General features: G+C 36.1%; 1 protein-coding gene across 2 annotated transcripts in view; it reads right to left on the reverse strand.

Moving 5' to 3' along the window:
* DPYD (dihydropyrimidine dehydrogenase) overlaps positions 1-21,291 on the reverse strand; it is a 968,764-nt gene that overhangs the window by 215,178 nt on the left and 732,295 nt on the right. For both annotated transcript variants that reach the window (XM_063428340.1, XM_063428339.1), the window contains one exon: positions 19,782-19,901. In XM_063428340.1, coding sequence (XP_063284410.1) covers positions 19,782-19,901 — 120 coding nt within the window. The remainder of the gene's footprint in view (positions 1-19,781; positions 19,902-21,291) is intronic.

Genomic DNA, 21,291 nt, shown 5'->3' on the forward strand with positions numbered 1-21,291 from the left:
GATAACACCTACACTAAATAATGTAATTCAAAATATTGTCACCTTTGTAAGTGTGAATGGTAGAAATTATTATATTCTATAATGCAGTGGTAAGTATAACAGTTTGATCGATGCGATGTCACTGGTAGGATAACATATTCATGACAATGTAAGTTCAATATGCTTTTGGTTAGAGTTGGGAGCCTAAAGAGGTAATGCAAGGCCACCAAAAGCAGTGGCAGAACTACCATAGTCGCAGGGGTTGTGGCTAAACCTTGCAACCGGGGTGCATGCTGGCATTGTGATGTGGCTCCAGCCACGTGGAACAACCGACAGGGCTGCATTGAAGGAAGCTCTTGGGGCCACCCTTTGGCATTGGATTTTCTGGGGCTGGGTCAGCTCTGTGGCACTTTAAGAGTGCGACCGGGCCCCAGTGATGATGTCAGAGCTGGGAGATAGCAGTCACTTTCTCCCAGCTAACAGAGCGCCGCGCTGGAGGAGAGCGCCAGGGAGGAGAGGAGGGAGTCAGAGTGGGAGCTCTGACTCCCATCAGCATGATGCAGCCATTGTATCACAGGGAAGTCACCCTCCTGCACCTAAAAGGTAGGAAACAGGAGGGTGACTACATTTATTTTAACAGTTTGTATGTGTGTGTGGGAGAGAGAGAGAGAGAATGTCTGTATCAGTGTGTCTGTATGTCTGTGTGTGTATGTGTGTATCTGTATGTCTATTAATTTGTCTGCATGTGGATCTGTATGTGTATTTCTTTGTCTGTATGTATATTTGAATGTTTGTCATTAAGTGTGTCTGTGTATCTGCATGCATGTCTATATGTGTATCTGTCTGTATGTGTCTGTGTGTCTGTATGTGTATCTGTTTGTTTGCATACACCAAATAGTACCTTCCCCCGAGGTTGCTGTACCAGATGAATTACCATGTCCAGATGTGCTTAGAGACCAGTACAAAAACAATTAGCAATACTCTAACATAGCTGGCTTTTATATTGTACAATTATTCACTTATTTATGGAATATACAATTTATGGGTCCAGCTGTAAGTTGAAGAATCATCTTTGCTCATTTATGAGTTGGGTCATAATTGGTGCTACTGCTTTGTAGACTAACAGCTCTCTTTTTAAATTTGTCTACCTTGAGCCAATGAACAGTGTGAATGAGGTGTAATAGATGATTTTGCAGCTAATGTCTTAAAGATATCTGTTTCATCTAATTATAAGAAGTTGCCAGAGATTGCAAGTTGAACCATTAGAACTAGACTGAGTAAATGTTGTGCAAGTATAGAATTGTGATGGATGGACTTTAACAAGAATGCCTCAATACTATTTCAAGAATGACATACTGACTAAACGTGTGTATTGAGATTCAGCTGAATTATAATTTGGCGAATTTGAGACTATTTGACCAACTTCTGTATCTCCAGAGTGCCATATTTTTGCTTGTATACCCGAACAGACAACTATTGCAATGGCCCAAACATTCGGCATTTTGCCTGTAGCACCAACATAATGATTAATCAGGAAAAAAAAAAAGATGATTGATGATTATAGACAGCCACTAAACTTGACCAATATATGGATAAAAAGAGGAGAAGTAAACATAACAGTTCAAAGTTTGGATAATTGTTTTGTTATGAACTGCAATTTGTCTGAATTTGGAACGATTAGGTGATTGCTTAAATTGCAGAAATCCTAGCCAAGATGTAGCTGGATCATGATCGAAACAAAACACACAATGAAAAGTATTGATCGGATGATGGGAAAAAAAGTCATTTAATAGCTAGGGGACAGTCACAGATCAAGTGAGAAGTGACCATTAGAGGACAAATGAAGACTTAGCAAAAAGTATCTGTATTTACATAATATATATATATATATATATATATATATATATTTATTATTTTTACTGCCCTTTCTCTTTTTCCCTGTATTGGCTACTTTTTCTCACTTGATCTGTGAACCAAATGAAAGGTAATCGTGTCTATCTTTGTATTCGAAAATATATACATAATATTTATATTTTGCAGTACTCTGATTGGCCGATTTTCCTGCCTTTTGGTTATCCGATTAATTTTCCTGCTTCTTTTGTTATTAAAGGAATTTGGCAGAGCCAAACTGCCAAGTAGCCGAAATGTGACTGTTCCCCAAAAATATTTATATTCTGTAGTTTGTCTAAAACATTTTCTTTCCACCGTATATTTAACAGACCACTGATTGGCTCCCTTTTTGATTTGGCTGAATGTTTTCCCAAATAATTTTTTATGAACGACGTTCAGCTGTACTGAACAGTCACATAAAAAAGCATCAGACATCCAGAACAAAATTCCAATATCGGGGAGAATCAATCATCAGAACGGAATGATCACTAACCTAATAAACATCTGCAGAGACACTGGAAAAGGTCTTTCTTCAGCAAACATATCCTTAAAATTATTATTTGTTAGTGTTTTGTTTTTTCGATTTAAATATAGTAATTTAAGGAGTTGTATTGCATTGTTACATGAAACACATCACTGTAATGGACAGAACATTTATTATTTGTTAAAAATCTACAAATACTTAAATGAATACCCATTCCTAGCTTAGGTCAACCATATCAGTTTAAAGGTTTGAAGTGTTTTAATTCAAGAAGCTTAATCTTCCTTGCTTGAGCATGCTTGTCAATATTTAGCTCCCAGGAAAAACGACAGGGATCTTTTCAAAAAGTAGCTTAAATTTTAAATAGCATGGAATGGTCTGTGATTCTTTTTCTAAGATTGAGATTAAACTGATGAAATTTGTTTTGTGCCCCGGGAAGTAAAAATAATTCATATTTAAACTTACAGAAAGCATAGTATAGTAAACAGCTTTCAGTAATTGCAGGTGTCATTATTTTAGTTGGTATGAAAAATAAGAAAAAAAATAAAATACTAAAATGTATTTGATGAGCCTCACGGAATGCATTTTGTGCCAAGCTTTTAAATTCCAATTAGATTCTTTTCTTCAATGACTTAATATCTATCTGACTATTTGATGGTTGCTTGAGAAAGCAATTCCAATGAAGACCTATATTTAATGTTCCGAAATTGACAATACATTCTTCAAAATTTCTCATAACCTTTCAGAATCCTTTTTTTCTAGTCTGCATATAAAAATGTGTGTGTACAATTGGTGCTATTTTCTTTAATATATATTTGGCAGCATCGATTCAGGAAACTCAGGGAGGAATATAGATCAAATATTTTATATGTTATACAAAGCATTATACAGAATATTATATAGGAAATAGCTATGCCCTTGGATTTCTCCAATTGACAGTTTCTTAGGGACTGTTACATGTTTACAGGCTCAAGACATTGGCGTTATGAGATTTACATGCAGTATTCTAATTGTCGTAAAGTTAAAATGTATGCCAATAACATTATAATAATAAAAATATATATATATATATATATATATATATATATATATATATATATATATACACACACACACACACACATACATAGACAGAAACATACTTTTTAGCAGAAAAACAAGAAGATCTGATCATTTTCATTGGTCTAGCACGTACATTTCAAGGATGCAGATGTGCTTGGATAACAGATCTATACATTCAAATGTGTATGAATTGTAGAGTAGATATTTTTCTTTTCTCAATTTTCTATTTGCTAATTAAAAAAAAAAAAAAAGAAGAAGAAGCAGGTTTGCTTTGAAAGCTATGGGACGATCGATGCAAAAACCTTTATGATATAACCTATGATACAAAAATTATAAATATTAAAGTCCACCACAGGAAACTGGCCTTCCAATATAAAGATTTCACTTGTCTTCTAAGAGGTAGAATTCATGCACCCAACCTAATATTTTTTTGATACGTTTTTAAAGCATTTAATATTTTTGGATAAAAGATTAAAAATATATTATTGAAAAATATTTTTAATATTTTGAAAAAAATATTTGTAAAATGTTTGAGTACAAACTGAAATCATATATGCTGATGTAATGATATATGCTGATACAATTTGCAGGATTTGTAATTAGGTATAGTAGTGGGTGATCCAGCTTTAGTACTGGAAAAGGAATACCAAACACTTAAAGCAAAATGAGAGACAAATAACAGATGCTACCCATGTGCATTCAAAGTTTGGGTGATTGGCGAGTCATCCCAGATCCCAAACTCTGAAACCATTTGTTTTGTGATTTAGAGTTCCATCTGTGGCACAAACAAAAAAGATGATTAATGGAATAGCCGATGATTGAAGACAGCCACTAAATGTTATTTGTATTCACATATCAAGTGAGAAGTGACCAATAGAGGGGGGAAAAAGAGGAGCAGTAAAATAATAAATACAGTATTTACTCACATCTAATGTGCTCTTTTGGGGGGAAAATAACGTTTCCAAAATTTGAATGCATATTAGATTCGATGGTGCATTACATTTGGGGCAGAATTCTGGCAAATTGAATTCCAGCAAAATGGTGAATTAAAACAGGCAAATTCACACATGCAAACTTTGTTCCTGAAATAGGGCTTAAGAGAGAATAGACTTTAGTGTAACACTAAAATTGAAATACCATCAATGTTGCTATGGTATATGGCAATAAACATTTTTTATTGTAGCACAATGTTGTTTATCAGTACCCTCTTGTATAAATGCGCATTACATTCGCCAGTAAAAACCTTTTTCAGCTTCCAGGTTTCAATAAATGGAGATTTGAGCAGATACGGCAAATCTATATTTATATATTTTTTATTTAATACATATATAAATAGAGATATTTGTACTCCTCCTCCACTTTTTTCCCCTATACTGGATACTTCTTCTCAATTGATTTGCAGATAATATTTAAAATTTTGCAGTACACAAATTGGCCGATTTTCATACCCTTTTGGTTCATCTGAATTGTTTTTTTTCCCAAAACTATTGCTTTGTTGAAATTTGTCTGAATCAAATACCACAGGGAAAAAATCCTGAATCACCTGAAACTATTTTATTTTCCTTTTGGACGTATTGATTCGAAAGAACCACATTGTTTTGCTGTGCACAACTCTAGAAGTTCCAAATCTGAAATCATATTTAAAAAGTTCTATTAAGGTGTTCACAAAAATGGTGACCAATGTTACATTTTTATAGTGTTGTAATTTAAAGCATCCTTGGGGAAACATGCACCAAGACGTCCTTATCGATACTCAACGCATTTTTCAAAGTCTTTCAATGCGCAAGAAAGAAGTTGAGAATGAACATTTTAAATGCAAGAAAAGCAATGCAATTTTTAGACAAATGTGTTATGTCTGAGAAATGATTGTGGTGTTATACACTCACCATCTTCACTAAATGACTACTTAAAGAAATGCAAGTCATAAGTCAAATGCAAATCAATTGAAAATCCAAGAGTGAATTAAGGTTGGCTACCTGATTGTTTAAATCAGTCAAGCTAAGGGTTAATGCATAATGTGAGGAAAAGGTCAAACACACGTGAACTCATTATATGTCATCTTGTGGCTCTTGTTTTCTATGCTATAATTCTGCTTTAACTTTCATGAATATGATTACCATGTTACATTATTGCAATTGTTATGTAATGTGGCACCTGTTAATGTTATCAAAAACTACACTATATTATCTATTATGATCCTTTGTAGAACCTTAATCTATGTTAATGTATTTTTACACACACAAAGAATGCTGACAAGCGACAATGACAAGATTAAAGACAAAAACAAACTATGACAAAACGGTTTCATTTGTTCAATTTGTTTGGATTGTAACAGGTCATGAATGAGAGTGCAAAGGGAAAGTTGCAAATGATACACTTGCAAAAAAAAAAAGTCAGAAACAAACAAAACTTGCAGAAGAAAGAGTAGAATTAGTGTGATGTGACCTACCAAACCATCCAACAACCCAAATTATTACAACTGATGTCAATCCGCCACCATCAGAATCACAGGAAGAAAAAGATTGAATAATGATGAAGAATGGACGGCTGGAGGTGGAAGAGGACCTGACCAAAAAAAGCGGTCCATTCCTACATATACTGCTGATTGTGTTTAATAAAATGCATTTATCTTGCCATGTCTTTTTTTTTATTACATTTTCTTTGTGATATATGTCTTAATTGTGTTAAAGATACTCTTAGTATTATTTTATAAACCAAGAGGCTAAGAGTGCATGCATTTTCTTTATATTGTTGCCTTTATGCTACATTAGTTAGTAATCAATTCTTCTAACACTGATAGCCAATGCTATGTAAGGTCTCGTTAGATAAATCACTGCCCTATAACTGGGAAACCCAGGGTCATATCCCAGTTAGTATGTTTCCCTGGGCAGGACACCTAATGATATATGTTGGCCTACCTCAAAATCCTCATAGAATATAAGCTTATTTGAACAGGGCCTTCTTGACCTTTAAATATCCGCTTTCTATATTTGTAAAGTGTAGTGGAGCATGTTGGTGCTATATATATATGCTTACATTAATAACACTATTTTGCATTTTGGACAACAGACAACTACAAAATCATTGTTAAGTGAATACATTTCCTTGTGCATTTTACTGAGAATTGAGGCATGAATTTTGAATTTTGCATTGCAATTCCATTTGTCCAAAGAATTTTAATGAAATAAATAGTTTTATTTAATGGCCATACCGAAATTACATAAGACTGAAATTTGGTTCCTCCAAATCATGAGGACAAGTGTACTAACTACCAAATAGAAGCATAAATTGCATGGTTTAATAAACTATAAGCCCATTACCACAAGTAATTCGCTGATTATCAAATGTTTCTGGATACTGTTGCTTTTGATACTTTTTAAAACAGTTTTGTTATGTTAGCATTTATTAATTCTCCTAAAAAGATGCATTCCTAATACTATAGTATCCCTCTTTCCCCTTGCTCCCCATCCCCGCCATGGCAATCAAATGGTTAACCAAAAATAAAAATAAAAAATATTCCAGCTCCAATATCCCTCGGCACTGGGTCTATTTCCGTCAACATCATTATAACCTAATGTGCATGCGCAAAGCATTGAATCAGAGCTTTCCTATGGGGATTTAAAAAGCACTGGAAGTCCTCATGCACACATTGCAGTTTCTCTAAAACTGCATGGTTAAGGGGACAGGGACAGTTTACCCAGAATACTTCAAACGTATTTGTTATCCTCTCTGTAAGGTATAATTTTTTAAAATTCCTCTCACTCTCAACCTCCAACTATTGTATTACCTCCAGTGGGATAACAGATGCAACAAATGGTGAGAAATGATGAATTTAAAATAATGTATGTCTTTTTCAGCCTCATTAACACTACTATCACACTGCATGACAATAGGTTGAAACATTTTGCGGAGTCAGAACAAGTGTTATATTTTTCTTAGAACTGTGCAGACTCAGAATAACCAGGTATTATTTTATAGTTCCATATTTATTGGAAAATCTGCATTTATAAACCTTACACGTCTTTTAAAGTGGATAGTGCAGCGCTGAAAAAAAACAGTTCACTTTTAAATCATGTTAACCAAAATTCAAATGGCATGTAGGCTTTATATGGTATGGTATAATGAAGTGTTCATAAATATATATATATATATATATATATATATATATATATATATATATATATATATATATATATATATACATATATATATATATATATACATACACACACATACTGAATATACCACTATTATTAAACTGTAAAGGATGTGAGCATATTCAATCTTCCATTTATCACAATGGTTGACTGTTCTTTTCAATGAAGGAATTACTTAAAGTATTTCTTGATTATGCAAATATTCCTTGGCTCTAAAGACATAAAATTCTTGGCATCTCATTATGATGCTTGTGAGATGCAGGGCAGCTAAATGATAAGGATGGCATAGAATCTTATTCCAGTCAGGCCTTTTCCTAATTTCCCTTTTCACTGTTTTGTCTCTTTTGCCTATCCCTCTGGGAACAGAGTGATTGATGGCCTAATCCAATAACTGTATTACATTGCCTCAACCAGGGCTCTTTCCCTTATCATTAGCAGTTAGCCTATGGTTAAATTCACAGCTCACTGCTTGGTACAGCCCCAGAGATTTAAGGGCCTGGGCTTTAAAAAATATTTAACATAAAATTGAAATCTTGACAGTACGAAGAATTCTTTTCTCTGTAAGCTCTGTTTAATTAATGTTATATACTGTACTCTAGTGTAATACTATATTGAGAGCTGCTGAACTGTTACTGCATTACCTATCGTGTACTCTGCAACAGGGACATTTGAAATGTGGGCCGGCCAAGTGATTCTGGACTGCAACTTACATTGTGCTCAGTCAGTAGCATGTTCCCAGACCATTAGGAAAGAGGTAGCTGAACAACATTGTAGGTCCGCAGTTTGATGTTCTTGTTTTATTATTTTGACTTCAGTTTGAATACTTCTCAATTAAATTAAATAAGATAGATACTTTAATATATTAACACTGCAATGGCAGAACCCCTATAATGTACGTCAAATCAACAAGATTCACATATATAGCTATTTTCTTAACAACCAATTCACCAAATTCCAAAATCTATTCACGCACAGTAAGCACTTTGAAAACCGAATTGTTCTGCTTGTGAGATCTTGATAACCTCTTGGACCCAATGAGATTTCCTCTTGGGCCCCTTGAGATTTCCCAAATGGTGGCAGTGGATGGGATAACAAAGAAAGCTTAAAATTCTCAATGAATAGTAATTTCCTTAAAGGTTTAGGCACTGTTACCATTTCATCTCATTGAAGTGGCTATAGGGCCTGGAGTCCCCTGACACTGACCTTCCTTTTTAGTATTACATTGTTTCTGAATAGTTTAACTCTAAAGAAGATTGTAGTAGTCCATCCCCTCTGTACCTGGGCTTCTGAAGAAACATTAGCCGGTGCAGCAATTGGTGCCCATTGCTGGATTGAATTGTAATGGGTAGGGAAGAATGTAATTTCTGCCTTAGCCATGCCTCCAGTATGGTCCAGGCTATGGGAGTCCTTGTATAGTGTTAAATTGCATGAAAATAATTTAACAACAAAGGGATACTGCTAGGAGACTCCAGGAGCAATAACAAATTCAATGAGAACATTATAGTCACTAGAGTGTCCCTTTAAGTGTGCCAATGGTTACTAACTAATATATTTTAAACTGTTTTTTAATAGATATTTTGCATGGCTTTCTCCAAATGTATTAGGTGCAGGAATAACAGATGCTATAGTGTTATCCCACTGATTAGTACATAAACTGGTGACTTCTCTTTTCTTTATAAGAACATTTTACAAAAATAGAACTTAATATATATGTATAGAAGGGGGGCAGAGCTAGCCACTGAAGGAAGCAGTCGCACATGCCAGGAGCTCCAGAGAGAGAAAAAGCAATACCAAGCACAATTGCACCAATTCTTCCCCATACTCACTCAGACACCCTCTCAACCATATGGGAAAGAAAACTAAACTCTGAAGACTCGATGCAACCTCACACTCCAAAGATATTGGAGCCTTATTCTGAGTCACACAGTAGAAGCGGCCTACCAAAATGCCACCCACGCGGGAAGATTCAGACCTTGCCTTAGGAGGAAAGCGATCCGGGTAGCTCTCCTGCACCTAGGGAGCATACCAACATCCTTCTTCTTGCAAAGCCTGACCTCAGTGATAAGCGGGCAAGCCCGGAAACTCGTCCGGAGCACATACCTGCAAGTAAAGCGGCATACAGAATATGCTGACGGAGCTTAAGGCCTATTTCTCGGCCGACATAGCGTTGGTCCGAGAAGACATGGGGGTCATAACAGTTCGACTGCGAGTGTTAGAGGAAGATAATACCAAGACTAAAAGCCTGCAGGAAGACCTGAAAGTGGAGGTAGAAAAATGTAAGTAAGCCAACCTCATTGTGGAGAGCTAACTTGCTGGGCTGGAAGACCCTAGGAGACAACGTAATCTGCGGGTCTGCGGTGTCCCTGAAACCGTAGTAGATGAGTTACCTTATTACCATCGCAGATTATTGAGCTCTATGCTATCCTCCCCAAAGGCCAAAAAATATGCCACTGGACTATTACTATAGGGTTTCTAAATCACCTTAAGCCCCGGACGAAGCCCAAAGAGACCTGCTGCTCTGTTTCCAGGCACTTCGAAGCAAGCAGTACATACAGGCTGTGACTAAGAATGCACCGACCTACCAGTTTGAAGGTTCAGACCTTTCCTTCTTCAATTACCTATTCAGGGCCACCATGCTTTGGAGACACACATTGCAACCTGTGACCAAGCTGCTGCGAGATAAGGACAGCTGTGGACCGGGACGAAAGACTTAACCTTCCCGGAGAACATCCAGTGACCTATGTCAGCTACAGTGCAGGCATCCTCTACTCCATGCTGGGACGTTAAAGCAATCCAACCCTATGGTGGGGTAATGTAATCAGGCTTAAGAGATTTAAAAATGGATGGAATACACCAGGAAGTAAGGAGCAGCAAGCTGAAAAAGGTGCTCTCGATATGCTAGATTCCAAACCATTGTAGCATTGATTCAATGCATCTCTATAAAGAAGCACTGATTGGCCAAAACAGTGTTTGGCCCCACCCCCATCCTGGCTCCTTGCCGATTTTAGCCAATGCAATGCTTTCCCTATTTTTAACCCTATTTTATAGTTCCATATAGCAGTTTAGAGTTCAAATTAAAAGAAATGTGTGAGAAAGAAAATAATTTCTTGTTAATTGATAGATCATGGGATTAAAAATAGAGTACAAAGAGTTATCATTAATGGAAACATTTTCAAGTTAGACAAAAGTGGTAAGTGATGTCCCTCGAGGACATGGCTAAGGACTTCTATTCAATCTATTTGAAAATGATTTTGAAACAGGCATAAGGCTTGTGAACAGTGGAAAAAAATGCTTTGGCTGAATCACTTTTGCCAAAAATTAAAAAACATAAAACAAAACAAACATTCAGGGCGCCCAGGTTTCAGCCATATGATGGTGCAGCTCAACTGAATTTACTTGGCAAAGATTCATTAAGTCAAATCATACAAACCAAAAGGTGTGAAAGTGAACCACTGCAAACACTGACTGGCACAATTTCCAGTCATTTGGTTTACAGATCAAGATGGAAAGAGTAACCAATAGGGAAAGGAAGGGATCAGTATGAAATCAATCTATCTATCTTACTGCTCCTCGTTTTTTCCCTCTATTAGTCACTTGATCTGTGAATAAAATTAACATTTAATGACTGCCTTCTAGCCATCAGTCATCTCTTTTTTCGGTGCCGGTGGAATTCAGAAATGAAAATGAACATGCTCAGCCACTGCGCATTTTATTTGGTTCGTGATTCAGCTACATTTCGACTCCAAGTTAAAAAAAATTATTGTCAAACAATAGGACCAAATTTGGACCAATTATAGTTCAGAACATAAAGAATCTTCAAGTCTAATAGAATCTTCAAGTCCGTTTTCCTGGCACTGCAGGTCCCCTCTCCCTCCCACCCCCCATCCCCGATTGCTGAAGGGGTGAAAACCCCTTCAGTCACTTAACTGAGACCCCGCCGATGTCCCTCGGCGGTGGTTTCTGCTCGCCACCGCTCCTCACAGTCATTACGTTGGCTGGTGGGCGAGACTGATCCCGCCCACCGTCCGGGGAGATCTAATGCATGCGCATTAGAGCTCCTCATAGGAAAGCATTGAAAATGCTTTTCAATGCTTTCCTATGGGGAATTGAGCGATGCTGGAGGTCCTCACACAGCACGAGGACGTCCAGCGACGCTCTAGCACAGGTTTTCTGTGCTATAGAGCAGGACGTGCCCTCTAGTGGCTGTAGACAGCCACTAGAGGTGGAGTTAACCCTGCAAGGTAATTATTGCAGTTTAGAAAAAACTGCAATAATTACACTTGCAGGGTTAAGGGTAGTGGGAATTGGCACACAGACCACTCCAATGGGCAAAAGTGGTCTGGGTGCCTGGAGTGTCCCTTTAAAAGTCATATGCAAGTGTTTGTAGATGACACAAAACTAAGTAACAAAATACAATTAATTCACTGCGGAGGGATTTAGAGATGTAAATGGATTAGGAGACTAAAGAATCACCCCTAACTGGCAAATAGTTATAGACATCACAGTAGAAAACAATGGCCATTAGCAATCACCAGTTGCTAAGTCCAGGAAGGTATTATTGTGCAAAAACATTGCAATAAATCTAGGGATGAAAATATAATTTGCTTCTTTATAAATTACTGGTAAGACCACACCTTGAATATATGCTGTGCAATTTTGGCGCATGCCCTAAAGAAGGATGTTATCGCACTTGAGTGCAGAGGTAGGCTTAAAATTAATAAGGGAAGTGGAAGATTTTAGTTATGAAGAAAGGCTAGCAAATGTACATTTGTTTAGTTTAGACCGGAAGAAAGGAGATTGTATCAAATGCAAATGAAAGGGGTTATGATAGCATTATACAAGTTTATTTGGTTGCAATACAAACTCTTAACTGGAAATCTATTTATAAACAGGACTATACATAAGACACAAGGTTATGTATTTGGATTTAAAAAAAGGAGATGTAGTCTAAGGCAAAGGAAATGTTTTTTACAGTAAGAACAATAGGGATGTGTAATTCTCTGAAGAGGTGTTGTTATCAGAGGTTGTACAGATTTTTAAACAACAAAAGGATGAAATCTTGCAAAAACACAATATTCAGGAACACAATATTTAATATATAGGGTCACGGCTTATTGATCCAAGAAGATTTCTGACTGCCATTCTGGGGCCAAGAAGGAAATTTTTCCTGATTTGTTGCAAAAATGGAAAGTACTCCAAACTGTATTTTTTTTTTCTCCTTCTTTTGGATCAATAACAGAAATGGATGTGAGAAAAGTTAATCTTAATAATTGCAAGCCTTTTCTTAGGTGTTTCTGTTGGTTTAAACGACTGATACATTTCCAAATTAACAGTATAGGAAATAAATGGTTTACTTAACCCCTTTAAAAAAAAAAAAAAGTTACATTTGCAGGACCAAATATTGATTGCATTATAAGAAAAATCCACACAGTCATACAAGTACATTCTATTTACATGCAAGTTTAGTGAAATAAATAAATAAGCCCCCACCCCCCCCCTGCTCCCCCCCCCCCAAAAAAAAAAATCAAAAACAAAGAATGCCTTAATTGTCTTGTTCACTGTTTAAGATTCCAGAGGGCATAGTGGTAATAAGCAAATGATTAAATAAATAGAAAACATGTTGCAACCATTTCATAACGCTGTCTGCTAAAATGAAACCCTTTGTTCCACTTTATGATCAGCAGAATTCTGGTTAATGAACCCAGTGGGTGGGACTGCAAACTTTGCACCCACTCCTCATCACTTATTTTGTCTGACGATAATATAATTTGCTTAGTTTAGAGGTACCTAAAACCTACTTTATTCATAAAGGACTTACATATTACCCTTTAAACACTAACCTACACTGAGACCAGGTGTGAGTTAAAATAATGTAGTGGAAATATTACCTATCCCATTCACCCTAAAGGTATGTGTCAGTTACAATAGAATTTACCCAGCCTCCTTTGTCCTAGATTTAAAGGATGACCACATGGTTTTATACAGGATTTCCCTTAAGAGAATTTTCAAATTCGGGATTGATTTCCAAGTTTGTGCTTAAATTACCTGTAGTAAATAACTTAATGGAAATGTGAAATCCAGTTTAGTTATTCTATACCCATTTTAGGATTCATAATTGCATTAGCATTTTAGTAACTAAGCCCCATGTAAAACTATAAAAAAAAAATACTTGTGTGAAGAAAATGAGAACTCACATCGATCCCCGTTTGTTTATTTGGTAAACGCAAACGTAAAATTTATACTGACTAAACTCTATCATTCACAGACATAAAATTGGTAAATGAAAATGTTTAAATTATTGTGAATGTTCATCCAAATCAAGTCACACATCGAAATAAAAAGTTCTATTTCTCAAATGTTTAATATATATGTCAGACTGAAGCACAGAATAGATCTATTTATTCATTCTTCATGAGATTAGTGCTGAGGATTTAAAAGCATTACGCATAATATCACCTTGAATTAAGTAATGCACCTTTGACCTTGTCTTGTCATTTAAGGAGGAGAATTCTCCTATGAGGATGGCAGTTAGGTCCCTGATGGAAAATTCTGCATTTCATACACTGATTTTCTGTTGAAATGTCAAGCTAAGTAAGGGCTCTACCTCATACTTGAGAATTGGCATTTCCTTCCATTGTCTTTGTTGCTATGAAGCACACAAGAACGTTGATGACATATCTTGGACAGGAAAGGGGAAAGAACTGTCAAAAATCTATTATTAGGGTTCTGATCTCTTCTACGCCAACTACTGATGACATTGTGTCATGAGATATTTGAACATTGTGTGAGAAAAAATAAATCACATATTAAGGAAAGATAATTAACTGTGATATATGCAGGCTGATTTAAGCTTACTTTTTTTTCAAAATGGAAAAAGGTCATTTTAAATACTAGTCTAAATAAAACAGAATTCAACTAGCATTTCTAGAATGTTTTGGTTTTTTTAGGTACGAGATAACATATTGATATTTTAGTATGAATAAAATAAAAATATGCAATTAATAAATAAAATAAAGATACATAAATCTTTATAAAATGAAAACTCTTATCTGAAATAGGAAGTAACTAGAAATATTTATAAAATACATAGCACAATAAAAATAATATACATGGAATAGAGAATATATCTATAGTTTTAACCTGTGAAACCTGTTGTACTGATGCTATTTTAATATAACTTCTCTATTCTGGAATTTGATTTTGAATTGTGTAGCGTACTGAATGGATGCATATTTATTTTCATAATTATAGATCGCCCATGTTCCCGGCTTAAGTAAGGGTATCATGTGGTCCTATTCATACAGTTGTAAACTGTAAACTATTTTTTAAGGCCATGAGCTGGAGAGATAATAGTTTCAAGCAGTGGAAGCTGGACCATAGGGAGCACATGGTTAGTGGCTCCCCCAGTTTTTCTTGGAATAAAAAAAAATCTAATTTATTAAGTGTATTAGAAAAAAACAGTGTCTGGTATATTCTGCAGTTTGCCACTCCTCCCCTCCCGCCCCCTTATTGATGGCTGGAAATCCTGCTGAGAGGTGAAACAACTCATTACTTTAAGTTGTTAAGGCTTTTCTGGGTATAGACCTCCCTGTCATGCTTAGTTTGCTCTAACTTTTTTCTGCTGTCACCCATTCATTTTGCATTGGGTTGTCAGACCATGGATACCCTAAAACACAAATGTCACCCACACATGTGTATTTATAGGTTTGTGCTGTTGAACATGGCATAATTTCTACCTGTGTGAGTTTTAGTATGTGGGGTGAAATAGGCAGAGCCTTAAAAATCAGGGAGGCAAAGTGCCCCACTATCTTTACAATTCACCAGCAACTCCTGGTCTCAAGTGAATGCTAGCTAGGAAATAATAAATCTAGGCACTGTAATTATCAGATTGCATAGTTTATTCACTGCACGCCTGCCATTAGGATTCAAGAATATGAAATGTAGAGCTGCAAATGTAGAGCTGCACTGGGGTGTTTCTTGATCCAAGACAGGCTACTTTATATTATTTTAGTTTTGTTTATATGCTTGATCTATATATATTCTCACAGTATTAGAAATGAAGTTGGTAGTGATAGTGGCAGGCGGAAGCAGGTAAGTGTTTCTGCTGACACAGAAAAGGCATTGCTCCTACTTAGCAGAGTGTAAAAAAAAACCACTGGGTAATCACTTAACCACAAATATATTCTGTACTATTTCTCTCAATAGGCGCCCAGCAGTAAGCTTAGAGTGTAAGTTGTTAAGGGAGTTGGAGTGTTTATTTAATGCAGAAAACCGATCACTTTATTCCACATGAAATAGTGCAATTGTGACTAAAGGTAGATGCTTTGTCATTATTAATAGGGGGAGCTACATGTGACCCCTTTTTTATTTATATAACTGATGCATGAAGGTCAGTTTTACTTATTAGATTTTCCTATGCATATTGTGTAATATCTGGTATAACAGATGATTTACAATGTATCACTGTGCTAGTTTTGGCATTAGCCCATTCAATGCACTGTAATGCATACATATACCTGGTGCCCCAAGGGCAGGAATCTCAAGCTCTGCTCACCAAATATTAATGGCCTACAATTCCCAGAATTCTATGATTGCAAAATATGGCCAGAGAATCATGGGAGTTGTAGTTCAGCAACATCTGGGGGGGGGGCAGAGTTTGAAATGTGTGCCGTAGAGTTTTTACACACAATAATTGTTTAGACCTGCCCTGCACTAAATCCAGGCATCCAGAAAGTAAGCTATTTTTTGTGTGTCTTTTTACAGGCAACACCACTACTAAACTTACTCTAATTCACAATGATTCCTAGCACAAGCTTGCACAATTCTATCAGGAATTCTTTGCAAAATACAAAAAATAAGCAGTAAACAAGTTAAAAGTCCCAGGAGGAAAACACTATTCCAGTTTTCCATATGCCATCAACGGCAAGTACTAACTATCTAACAGATGCCACTACTACTTGAGCAGTGAATTTTGATGGCAAACCTTGCTGGCAAGAATCCCAAAACTCTGCTTACAGCTGAGACCATAAAAGTGAAGATACTCATGAAGCAAAGTATTAGGAACATACAACCTGTTTCTTATAGCACAAAGGACAAAAAGGAATGGAAAGAAAGAAGGAAAGAAAGAAACTGACTGAGAGTACTATTGCCAAATATAGCCAAAATAAATAAATATATGCAACTGAATAGTACATATAATATAAAGAAAAACTATGTTGACAAAATGATATTCTTTATATGCAACTATATGAATGGCGAGAAAGTTGGTGGGGTGTAGTGCAATGGGGTCAAAGTTTCTATTTCCTGGCAAGTTTATTTACCTTTCATCGTTCAGAGGATACTTGGATGTACGTTGAATCATTAAGGTACATAATACATATAATGGATTGCAAAAATTATGTAAAACATGAATGAATTTCCCTTAGCCTACAAATGGAGAAAAAAAAATGCATGGCTACTTACTATGATCAGCCACAACATTAAAACCACCTGTCTAATATCATGTAGGTCCCTTAATGCTGCCAAAACAGCTCTAATGAATTGAGAATTGGACTCCACAAGACCTCTGAATGTGTCCTGTGGTATCTGGCACTCAGAGATTGGCAGCAGATCCTTTAAGTACTGCAAGTTATGAGACGGGGCTTCAGTGAAATGGATTTGCTGTTCTAGCAAATCCCACAGATGTCCAATCGGATTGCGATCTGGATAATTTTGAGGCCAAGGCAACACCTTACACTATTTGTCATGCTCCTCAAACTATTCCTGAACATTTTTGGCAGTATGGCAGGATGCATTATCCTGCTGAAAGTGGCCTCTGTACCCCATTGCCGTAAATGGGTGTATGTGGTCTGCAACATTCTCTAGGTAGCTTGTATGTGTCAAAGTAGTATTCCCATGAATACCAGGACCCAAGGTTTCCCAGCAGAACATTGCCCAGAGCATAACATTGCCTGTGTCGGCCTGCCTTCTTCCCATAGCGCATCCTGTTACAATATCTTTCCCAGATAAATGATGGACATGATTTGTTAACCTTCTTCCATTGCTCCATGTCCCAGTCTTCAGCTACACAACCCTATACGTAGCAAACTGCAATGCACTTTGTGTTCTGACACCTTTATACCAGCATTAAGTTTTTCAGCATTTTGCCACAGTTGCTCTTTTGTGTGATAGAACCAGACAGGATAGCCTCCGCTCCCTACATACATCAATGAGCCTTGGGTGCTTGTGACCCAGATGCCAGTTTACTGGTTGTGCTTCCTTACACCACTTTTGGTAGGTACTAACCACTGTATCGGGGGAACACCCTACAAGACTTGCCATTTTGGAGATGCTCTGACTCAACCATATAGCCATCACTATTTGGTCCTTGTCAAAAGTCACTCAGACCTTTTTACTTGCCCATTTTTTCTGCTTCCAAAACATGAAATTAAAATATTGGACTTGCAATTAGTTTGAAACCAAATGCACAAGTCAAGTGAAATGTATACATTTTGTATATTAAAACAAGAACATGTAACAGTAACTTTGATTTATTGAAATTTGATTATTTCACAAGGCCAAGGTTCCGAAGATGATCTGTTGACCTTATATGCAGTATAATAGCTATGAATGAGCTGTTTATGTATATTGAAGTTGCACGATTTTCTGGCTTTTTTCATGAAAAAGACCTTCAGATTTTTTACTGCTGTCAACGGACCATTTAGGTTAAAATGGATTGGAATGACATAGAAACCATTTAGTGCTGAGTGCTACATATAGTACAAGGACAGCAATGCAATCCTTTCATGCATTTAAATCCCAATATGTTTATAATCCTTGGTAAATTACTTCACTAACGAGAGTAAAAAAATAAATGTAATGTTCTCTCACAAATGTATTTTGGTCATAAAGGCTAAACTGCATTTAAAAGAAGCACACTGTAGTTCTTAATAAAATGCATCTTCTGTTTATTTTCTTTGCTTTCTTTTGTGAAATAAAGACATCTTTTTGGCATTGTCAATAATTCTACATTATAGTTTCCCATGAGAAATCAGGGTTGCCATAGCAATACATAGTACAAGGCCACTGGTGAAAAAAATGCATATGGTTACTTTGTAAAATACTGAAAGATGCAGGGAGGCAAGGTGAGTTTTTTTAAAACCCCATTCTCAAAAATGTGCACTTGACAAAAGTGACTCCGACTGATACAACGTATTTCTTCACAGTTGACAGCCCCCCAGGGGAATATGTGATCTAACCCAAATGTCTGAAGCAGTGATGGCAGACCTTTCATTGCGACTGTTTCTGGTTTTTATGATACTCAGCCAGCTTCATTAAAGGCTAGGCATCATAGGAAACTGAATTCACGAAGATATGTCATGCATTAGAGGTTCAGAACATAATTAATACTGAAGTAATGGGCTATTATAGTAGTAGACAATGAAAAATCATAGAATTCTCCTTTTAGAACAATGAATAGGACAAATATCATTTTTTAAATAAAATATTTCTAAATCCCCCAAATTAAAAATAATTAATATAATAGGAATTATAACAAGTATATCCCTTCAAACAATTATACTATCACAAAGCTGTGATTTTTAGAAGAATATTTTGGTGGTAATTAAAAAAATTTTTTTTTGCATATATATAAAATTAGATTATATTAACCGGACATATAGATACATAATAGCTCTACTAAGCATTTAAAACTATTAAATATTAAGAATTAGTTATTGATAAAGTAAACATTTCTTACAAGGTAACATATATTTAATAAAAAAAATGGTTTTAAATAGCTAAAACAAATCATAAAAATATAAAGGCTAACTGACTTTTGACCATCAACAGCCTATAAAATAGGAACATCAATGCATAGCATACACTTGCTTCCCCGTCCCCCCACAGTGTTTTATAATCTCTTGTCTAAAATGCAGAATGACAAATGTAACAGCATGAGCAAGTCTATAAATGGTTCAGGTCATAGAGTGTCTCTCTCCGAGTGACCTTATACTGATGCAGAACTGCTGTGTTCCACTATTAAGGAAAGGGCAACATCAGAATCTTCACACTAAATATGTTCCATCTGTCACAATTATGAGAAACACACTGACCAGCATTGAGCTTTGTGAATTGAGTCTTTCAGTGACATGATATACCAGCTTCTAACATGGACCCCCTGAGGTTTCAACAGACTTAAAGGAAGAATTTTCAACATAAAGGGCAACACCTACCAGATACTCCACCATATGTGGTCCTGCTCCCTCTTCCAACTGCAGGCCAAGGTGTTCCGTCTGCTTTAAGTCCCATTAGTCCTGAGACAGTATTCGTTGCTGTAACCCCATCTGCACCACCTGCAAGAGGAAATACATGTTTACCATTTGTTAAAGTACTAGTGATACATAGAATTTTATTATAATACATTTATTATTTTTAATACGTTAATTGTTTACATAAAAAAATCACTAAATTTGAACATGAAAACTATAAACATATATATACACATTACAAACTATAAACAATATAAATGAAAAGTATTGAGGAGGATAAGCATATTCTCCTAATTTTAATGCTCATAGACAGGCTGATGCAATGCACAGAAAACTATATAAAAACAATATGAAAAAAACTATTTCATGACTTGTTTGTGCGCAACATTAAGAAACACCATTATATGATCATGAAAGTAATAACAATTAAGAAAACGATTAAGAAACAATGGAAAGCGTCAAATGATGTGGTTAATAAGAGGTCAACATTTAAATGTATGCAATGCAGAGGGAGATCCACAGCCCAATTTTGGGAAAAGCACTAGAGTATTACTGAATTGCAGTGTGGCATAAAAATGTAAAATAAAATAAAATCAACAAAGCATATCACGGAGTATTTTATTGCTGTTGGGCACAGACATATAATATTTATTGTGTCTAGATGTGCATGACAGAGTTCTCCAGCAATAAAACACACACCACACTGGATACAATTGTCTGGATTGTTAGTGTATGTGTGAATACAGAGTTGTATTTCTATGGAGTGTCAGTGTAGGGAAATTAAGTGGTGTGTACATGACTGTACAAGTGTTTAGCTTATCACTTCCCTCTTACTACTATCCCTCTAGGTGTGTGGCTTTGGAGTGGCTTTTGGAGAAGGGGCCAAAATATTGTGTTGGGCTCAAGCTCCAGGTATTTTTCAAACCTGACTCTCATTCTTTCATTGTCGTACAGGTTTGACGAATCAGACAGTGATATGTGGAAGAATATGTTCCGTATCATTAATTTGGCTGAAATAGGGCAATCACTTGACATCAAGGAAAGACCCATTTCTTTCAAACTGCTCCCAAACTGTTGACAAAAAAGACTCTTCTTATTAGAGCTACTTGACTGTGCTGTAGTTGCTATTATGCTTGACATGCCCCACTAATGCACAAGCATACACACTGAATGTTAACCCTGAAAGGGATTCTATAGTGCTAGGAATACAAATCTGTATTTGTAGCACTATAGGTCCCTCTGTCTTTCTCTAAAACTGAAATGATTTACATTTTAGAGAAAATGCAGTGTTTACATTGGTGCCTAGTAATACCTCTAGTGGCAGTCAGACGGTGGAGCACTGATGTTTAGCATCTCCATTCTCTGCATGGAGAAGCTAAACATTCCCCATAGAGATGCATTGATTGGTGCAGTGTGGCCTTTTGCGGTGTGCACACAATAGCCTCCCAATGCTTCCCTATGAGAAAGCATTGGA

This window comes from Pelobates fuscus, chromosome 7, assembly GCF_036172605.1.
Source record: "Pelobates fuscus isolate aPelFus1 chromosome 7, aPelFus1.pri, whole genome shotgun sequence".
NCBI classification, from domain to species: Eukaryota; Metazoa; Chordata; class Amphibia; order Anura; family Pelobatidae; genus Pelobates; species Pelobates fuscus.